Source organism: Anarrhichthys ocellatus, unplaced genomic scaffold (genome assembly GCF_004355925.1).
Source record: "Anarrhichthys ocellatus isolate YVR2014 unplaced genomic scaffold, GSC_Weel_1.0 scaffold44, whole genome shotgun sequence".
In the NCBI taxonomy this organism is placed as follows: domain Eukaryota; kingdom Metazoa; phylum Chordata; class Actinopteri; order Perciformes; family Anarhichadidae; genus Anarrhichthys; species Anarrhichthys ocellatus.
Genome location: NW_022280074.1, coordinates 1,528,421 through 1,536,819, shown reverse-complemented (window position 1 = coordinate 1,536,819; position 8,399 = coordinate 1,528,421). Strand labels below are relative to the sequence as shown.

The 8,399-nt window shown below is 40.3% G+C and overlaps 1 protein-coding gene across 2 annotated transcripts; it reads right to left on the bottom strand.

The window, feature by feature from the left end:
• Nucleotides 1-110: 110 nt before the first annotated feature.
• Nucleotides 111-5,262, bottom strand: szrd1 (SUZ RNA binding domain containing 1). 2 transcript variants are annotated; one of them, XM_031868815.1, is made up of 4 exons: nt 5,016-5,262; nt 3,681-3,730; nt 2,950-3,219; nt 111-2,102 (listed from the first exon to the last, which is right to left on the bottom strand). In XM_031868815.1, exons 1-4 carry the CDS (start codon nt 5,061-5,063, stop codon nt 1,991-1,993), a joined length of 480 nt encoding a protein of 159 aa, XP_031724675.1. In that variant the 5' UTR covers nt 5,064-5,262; the 3' UTR covers nt 111-1,990. The 2 variants fall into 2 exon arrangements, with proteins under 2 accessions (XP_031724675.1, XP_031724674.1); XM_031868814.1 differs by lacking the exon at nt 5,016-5,262 and having other exon boundaries at nt 3,681-4,995.
• Nucleotides 5,263-8,399: the final 3,137 nt, after the last annotated feature.

Here is an 8,399-nt window from a genome sequence, read left to right as displayed (position 1 = left end):
GTGCTCAAGAATTTGCAGCTCTTACTGCGATCAAGTTCCTCTTGAGTTCAGATGAACATCACGAGCCTGCCAACTTAAAGTACTGAACATGCATCCAAAAAATGAAATACTTTTTTTTGCAAATCATTTTATTAAATCAGTATTTACAGGCAGTTGGAGTTCTCACTCTGAGCTCAGCTAAATGCATCCGTCTCCTGCTCTGCTGCTTTATTTCCTGAAGTAAAATCTCAGACAGTATTGTGAATTCTCCCACTGGATATATTCAGCTTCATTTAACTACAGGAACAAAAACAACCAGGAAGTAAAGATGTGACACAGGAGGCACGAGCTGAATTCAACCATTTGTAAGAACTGTTCTATTGATGTGCACCACCGAATACGGCTTTGAGATCTCATCTATTGGGCACAATGGTCCTGGTCATACGGGCCGTCGCTACCTCTCTGGTTCACATACAGCTGTCTCTCCACGTTCCATTCCAGCAGAGGACCATCAGTTACCCAACAATCACACAGGGCGATGTTACCGTTTCCAACAGTCAGCCAAACAAAAACAACCAGCATTCATTCATCTTGGGACGTGGACATCGTTTCAGTTACATCTCACTGTATAGCACTGTTTCTAACAAAGTGCCAAAATACAGCCATTTGTTGTTTGAGCAATCGAAACCCGCTGGAAAAATACAATCTTAGTTTATTTCATTCCGTCTCGTTCACTTGCACCTGAGTTCTCCTGCTGGTGGAGACATGACGGAGGGGCTTGTGAAGCACAGCAGTGAATTCATTCACCCAACTGACCCTCCATCGAGCTGCTGCCGACACCACCTTCAAATAATGACATCTGAATTAACCGATATATACAGGTTGATTTTAAAAATGGGATTTTGGTTCATTTCGATTAAAATACTGCTCTGACATTGCTACCATCTCATAGAAAAAGGCAGAAAAGCTACTTAAAAACAGACTTAAATCCACAATCTTTCTTTTAGATAGAAATAATGAAGCGACAGTCCAAGGAAGACAGCTGAAAAGCTTATTTAAAAAAAAAGACGAACCGTAAACAGAACTTATCAGATATACAACTTGACACACATGATCCTTAGCCTCAGTTTTTAAAAACAAAATGGTAATTTACATATTAGGGGTGCACTGATAATGCTACCGGCTCAGTTAAAGGGCCGGTACCGGCTCAGTTAAAGGGCCGGTACCGGCTCAGTACTCGGCTTTGGTGGTGTGTTTACTGCACATCTGACACCACAAGCAGCAGCCCAGGATGTCAAACCAAAACAGTCATTTATATGAACCAAAATATGAATGATTCCTATTTCATTAACATGCAGATGCTGTTTATTTTTTTTTAAATCTCAAAAAAATGAATACCGTTTAAAAGAACAGGTTCTTGGTGGTGTATCTGTAGATATCAGAGCATCCCTAGTATAGATAATTAAAGACAAGCAAGAAAAACTAAATAATTTTGTGAGCCAACATCTGAAAATTAAAAACATGTATGTAAAAGATGTGACGGGTGATGTCTGGTATTATTACTGGGGAGAGGCAGCTCATCTCATTTTGCTATGGCCCGTCACTCCTCTCTCTGCCATCCTTTGTCCAAGTCTTTGCTTCTGCCTTGCGGCCGTCCTGAGGCGGAGCCGCTGGGCACTGAGGGAGGAGAGCGATGGAGGCGAGGGCCGTCTCTTAAAGGGATCATCACAGTGGGTCCAGAAGATGTCCATTATCACAGTGTCAACCGGGCTGGAGTGAGGAGAGAGCACATTTCCATTTGAATTCCTCCTCGAGTTTCTCGCTTCCCGTCGGTTCCACACGATCTCACAGTGGGAAGAGTCAGGCAGCAAGTGCGGCTGTACTCGCGGCCCATTCGATATAATGGAACTGAAGGAAGGACGTTTTTAAGAATACAGTGCTGTCGTTGCTTTCTGGTGGCCCTTGATCTCTCTCTCTCCCCCCACAATGGCTGGGCGGCCCCAGGGCCCCCTTATCTGTGCTGTCGGAACCCTTGGGTGCCGTCGGGGCCGGCTGGCTGCCGGACAGTGTGATTGTTTGATCGGGTGTCATCTGAAGGCAATGTCGAGTTATTGCGCCCTGCCCTGGCAGAAAATAGGATGAAACGGGAATTCATTAGCAACAGCAGCCTTTTAAACGCGCCAGCTGTTGGCAAGTTTCCACCATTTTTGTTTCCAATGGATGTCTTTCTCCTGAAGTATCCTAATTACAAGATCCCTGTATTCTAACGTGATTCTAATTATAGTGTTCCCTCTTGGTTTTAGGGAGTTAGCTTCAAGACAGTGATTTTCATTGTTCTTTTTTAATGTAAATTTTGGCACAATTCACCAATATTCAAATCCAACCGAGGACAAACAAAAAATAACATAACATCCTCTTATTCAGTTAAATTATGTACGATTATCGAGAAACATGCAATCAATTTCTGCAACGCTGCATCAAACAGCTTTCTATGAATATTGTTAGGCTCCACCTCCTGTCAATCAAAACCAAGTCAAGTCTGAAGCTTATTTATAGTGTTCACATACTGTTTGTAGAAACTGATGTAGTTTCCATCTAATTCAAGATTGTAGTCTAAAAGTAGTACAGATGTTGGGAGTGAACACATTCTGAATCACAGGTCAATTAGAAAATAAACACTTTTTTGATTTTGAAATAAGAGTAATATACGACACTGTGCCTTGGTGATAAACACATTTCATTAATCATCAACCAAAGAATATTAATTACTGGAATCAAGGTGGATGGAAAGACTCAAATAATGCCTACTCATTTGCTGCCCCTCTCTCTCTTATTGGATACTTGGATCACAAAAAGTAAAAAGTAAGTTTTCAGCAGCGGCAAATACACCAAATGCAAATGCACTTTGGCAAGGTGTTATCAGGCTGCGAGTAAAACCGCTAAAAAAAGTGAATATTTGTGGATTATTACCTGTCAGTGTTGGGTTTGTCCTGAGGCGTCTCATCCGGGCAGGCGCTGCCTAGTATTCTCTTCCTGGCCTCGGCGTACTCGGCCTCGCGCTGAGCCAGAGACTTGACCTGTGGTGTGGGCCTGTTCGGATTCGAGGGTGATCCCAATGACCCGTTGCTTGCAGGCCGCTTCAAAATGCGTATCTGAGGTGGGGGTGCTGCTGGTAGAGAGTCGTCCTGTATCATCACGGTGGTATTCAATGGAGATCGTGGGGAATTATCACTGGACTCCCTAGAAGCAAACCCAACAGGACCCAGTACAACAAAAATTAGTGACGTGACAGACAGGAAGAGACCGGTGAACCGAGGGAGGCTTCGATGGCCAAAAGACTTGCGACAGAAATCCAAATACATACACGGTACAGCATTTCTGAAGAAAATTTGAAATATTATTGTCTTAATTATTAGGATACACACTACCATTGAGGTCACTTGAAAAATTTATCAATGAATGAAATAATTACTGTAATAATTTAAGTGGATTGTGCTTCCCTAAAAAAACACATTGGCTCTAGGTAGATCACCTGTATGGTAAGATGGAGAGTGGCTTTAAGTCACTGGTAAAACAAAAGTATTTTGTCCAGGTGTGTATTTTTGAACAAAACAGCATAGTTTTGAATGGAAATGGATGCAATCATTTAAAAAAAGTGTCACATATTTGGGCCACGTTTCTTCTACCTTTAAATGCCTTACTTTTCTTTCTGGCTGATCCTTAGCTTCTCTTCTAGCCGTCTTTCCATTTCCTGTTGAGTGAGACATAGCGCAGACATGTATTCATGAAAAGAAACAAACATGGTCCGACTGGTTTTGGGTAGAGAGAAAAGTGCGGCAAGTAGGTTAGTAAGCAAGTCTGAGAGTGGCTGGAAAGCAGGATTCAGTTACAAGCTATTTATAATGTGTAGCACAGCTGCCAAGGTGTAACAGAAAGTGCTCATATAGCGACATTAGCCGGATGATGTAGCCGGCAAAAAGTGTTAATTTAAGGTTTGATGAGGAGCATTTTATACGGACTTACAACATGAAGATGTTTTTTTTAAATCTGTAACTTCAAACTGACGAGCGCCTGACGTTCACACTCGTTTCTTAGAGCCACGTTCTTGGCGTCACGAGCTAGCAACAGTCTGACAAAACTACATCGACGATAGCTAATTTTAGCTAAATGTTACCAAATAGCAAGTGTGGCGTCAAAACTAGCTCGTCCCCGGCAAGTTAGTTGGCAACATGGCCGAAATGATTGCCCCACAGCAACTTGGTACAGGAAATCACCAAGTTAACACCAAGCTGACACTTTACAGTAGTATGTAGAATATAAGCCAGGCTCCATTAAAATGTGCCAAATGAAAACAATCTAACGGTAGCCTAACCGCTGTCGTGCACATTTTGCAAAGTTACTTATCTCGACTTTCACGGTAAAATGTCGACCTACTAAACCGTTCACAACGCTGCTAGTCTTCGATCACAGAATGGTTCGGTTCGTGAATCAATGTTTAATATTAACGTTTTAAAATGATGCCGAATTTAATGTCAGACGAGAGTGTGTCGTGGAAGCGCCGTGAGACTTGTTAAGTGTTTGTACATTTGCCAAAACGTAAACCAACAGTGAACAAATAAATTGTTCACGTTAGCCATGAAATAAATCGCTAGCTTAGCATTAGCTAACGTCAACCTAAGCATTTCAACAGGGAAGTCTTATTTCGTGGGTTTAGCTCGCATCATGTTACTACAACTGGTTCGTTACCTTGTCGCCGTTGGCTAATAATCAGGCACATTGACGTTATTTCATTCGCTTCATTCACTTTGGCTCGTTAGCGTTAGTTGGCTAACTCCACGTTAAGCCCGTCTCGCTCGCGAGCTAGCTAGCTAGCGTTACTTGACGTTAGCTCGCCAAGTTTCTTAAAGCTAACGCTAGCTTTAGCCACATTGGTGGTTCGTTATGATAACTTCTAAAAGTAACCCTGCACATATAAAGACGCTACCGATACAATATTCACCTATAGTTTATGGTATATTGTGCCATTCGTTATTTACCCCACTATCAGCAGCTTCCTCCCAACTTTCGGCGACCTCCTCATCCATGTTTCATGTTGCTCAGGCACGCTGGAGCTGGACGTCCTGGGCCGCTTCAGACCCGCCTCTCGACCGTCTTTGACATCACACTGACGGGTTTACCGCCTGATACCCCCCTCTGCACAGCTGGTTAGGAGTGGGGCCAAAAGTGGCAAGTCAACAAAGAACAAATTTTGTGACGTTATTTTGTAAGAAAAAGTAAAAGATGCCTTTTATTGTTGGCTCTGAACATGTGATATGTGAACTATGTTTAAACCAGCGACTGATTCCTTATTGGCTGCGGCCCTCGTCCCTATTTCGAAAAGACAAACGTGAATATCGAAATAAATTGGTTGCGTAACAGTATAAAAGAGTAAAATAATTATAGTTTGAAAAAAAAGTTTTGCATGTCTGCTTATTTCTATAATTATAATGCATCGTTAGATTATTCATAGTAGCCTTTCATGTTATAGCCCATCCTCCCAGATACCTTTGCTATTCTAACTTTTAGATGTGACAGACGGATTCTAAACTACAATACTGTTGCATTTCCTTTTTAAAATTTAATTTTTTTTGTCATACATTACATTCACACGAATAGAAAATTACAAAATTAAAATCGAGCAGATTAAATTATTTCATTTTGATATTGAATTATGCTCCCTAATACAGGTTACGTTTTATGAAAAACAATAAAATGGCAATATTTTTGGAAAAAGACAAACCTCATGTGTAAATGTGAGCATATTAACGAACGACACACTGCAGTTATGATTTTGTGACTGTAAATCTCCTTTTAAAAAGTCAGGTCAAATTAACATTGTTTCATCAAGCATTCCCTCAGTTTTGTGCCCTCAGTTTGGACACATGGGGGCGGTGTGGGTTTGTTGGACCACCGCTGATGTGTCCTTCAGATTTATTTCAAACAACACAGTGTCAGTGCAGGTTGAATGAATGAATCTGTTCACTTCTCAAGGATCTAATGAAGTAAGGTAGACCTTCTGTAGCATCATACACATATTTGGTTTATATGGTATTGTAAGAAAAATAAAAAGTGACTGGCAACAAAGTGCATATTTTTTATTTACTGGACTCTGTACATTGGCTGACTAGGCCGGTACTGGTTACACACATAAATGTTGTTTTATTGCTACCGGAGTTATATTTGCTTTCTCATTATCAAATTTGTGTCTTCTGATAACAGAGGAATCAAACCCTGTAACAGGGAATTGGAGCAGATATAGTGGAGCTGATATGACAAAAAAAGAAATTAACTTAATTACCCAACTGATGTTTATGTCAGCTGTTCTTATGCGTCACATTCTCTTATAGTCTGAGTTTTTTCTGCTTTATGGTATGATCTAAGTATTTGGTTATACATATGCCATAATATAAATGTTTACATTACCAGCCAATTGCACTGCACAGAGGACTCAAGATTTGTTTTTGTAGGTCACGAGTTGAACCAGCCTGCAGACCTGTAAATGTGTCATCGACGCTCTGATTGCTCAAGTCTGTCCTAAAACAATAGTCAGGTGCCCGTATGTACAATGAATTCAGTCCTTGTTTCCAAAGCAGCCATTAAAAAAAGTCCCTTTCTCTTGCTCGTCCAGTGTAACTCAAAATCTTTGTTTGATGCTACAAAAAAATCTAATGTTTAATTGAAGCTTTAGCAGTCTGAGTGAATCAAATCAAGCCGATATCTTCCAAATGTACAGCCTTTTTTGAATGAAATATCTTGTTTGTATTTCCACAGACAGCGTTTTACCATTGAGCCGCGGTGGAAGATGGACATGTAACAAAAAGATGGAATTTGGCATTGAAGAGATTTCAACATTGGAGGATATGTCTAACTCCGACTCGTGACTCATTTTATCTTCAGATAAACTTTGGAATGCATTTTTGCACAAGTCGAGGACTCTGGATTTAGATCCAGTGGGAGCCTGTTATGAAGAGATCTATCCTTGAACCTATCCTTTGATGACCAGGACCACACTTTGTTGGTTCAAAAGTCTTATTTGAAAAATCATATTAAATGTTCTCTGTAATATGTTGTAGGAAGACCCAGATGAAGGCCACGAGCCAAACAACAAACTCTTAGACGTGACTTAAAATGTTAACTTTTTGTTTGCAAAGGAAATGTAAATAATACACAGACTGTGAAATGAAGTGGTATGGTGTTTATTTTAAATGCAGGAGTGATTTTTCATTGCAGAGCAAATGCATTTCAACAAGTCAAAATCAATTGTTTTGTTCTTTTTGTTGTAAAAACTGGTTTCCATATTAAGTGTTAAGCTCAAGATTTCCTGTTAATGAAGTCAGGATTTCTGTTTGTAATGCTGTTTTATAAACTGGTAACCAAACAGAGTTTTAGCTGAAGGATTAATATCATGCATTGCATTAATACTTAAAGACACAAAAGACTTTGAAGTTGTATGTTGGCTGCTGAATGGCTACTGAAACGGAAAATCGTTCCTTGCAGATCATCATAATTAAAAGGACTTTTAATGCTCAACCAGCTGCAACATTGACCCCTACAGCAGTGAGCGCTCTAATGAGACAAAAGAATAATCACACTAGTGATCCTAAAGCCAATGCGTGGTGATGGCAGTCAGGGTTTAACATGATGCAAGTCTCTGTGAAGAAAAGCAACAAAGAGACCTCTGCTCTGGACACTCAGATATTGAAATAGAAAATCAGGGCTCTGATGACAAAGAGGCTAAGAAAGGACAGAGATGATGATGATGAGACCCTTTTTAGTGATTCATATTTACTAAACATTCATTCAAAATGTCCGAGCTCTTGTCTCTTCTGACAGTCTCCATCATGAGCACTTGTGGACGTAGTATCCTGTCACGTATCCTATGATGTAAACGGACACCAGTGCAGCCAAAGCTCCTGCTGCCTTCACTGCGACTCCCAAGCTGCCATGACACACTCTGTTGTAGATCCTGTGAATGTAACAGAGAGCGAGACAGAGAAAGAGTCAGGTCAACTGTGTTCATTCTAACGTTATTTCATGACCTGGTTTCACCACATTGTCACTTTATTCTGACTATGAATATTTTATAAAGCTTAATTTCTTATTTAGCATACAAACGGTGTCAGGTTTAAAAGCTCATTTTGTATTTTGTGACTTGAGATTCATATTTTTTAACCCTGTCAAACATATACATTAGTTGAGTCCATTCATGTCCCAGTATATGGTTTTATCATCTACATCTTCCTATGTCTCTATAGGTTTCTTCTTCAGTAGCATCAGAAAATCCTCAACAATATGAAAATGTTCTGTTTGATGGTTGCCGTCTTTTTGTCTCACCTCATCCCAGCAGACTGCGTTGCCTCTACATTCATGTTGATGTTGTT

Excerpts from the sequence above, each read along its gene's own strand:
- szrd1 (XM_031868814.1), bottom strand. The coding sequence starts at position 3,781 with ATGTTTGTTTCTTTTCATGAATACATGTCTGCGCTATGTCTCACTCAA. Across the intron at positions 3,220-3,680 it reads AGGATCAGCCAGAAAGAAAA|GGAGTCCAGTGATAATTCCC; the intron begins GTAAGGCATTTA and ends GTTTGCTTCTAG. Across the intron at positions 2,103-2,949 it reads GACAAACCCAACACTGACAG|GGCAGGGCGCAATAACTCGA; the intron begins GTAATAATCCAC and ends ATTTTCTGCCAG.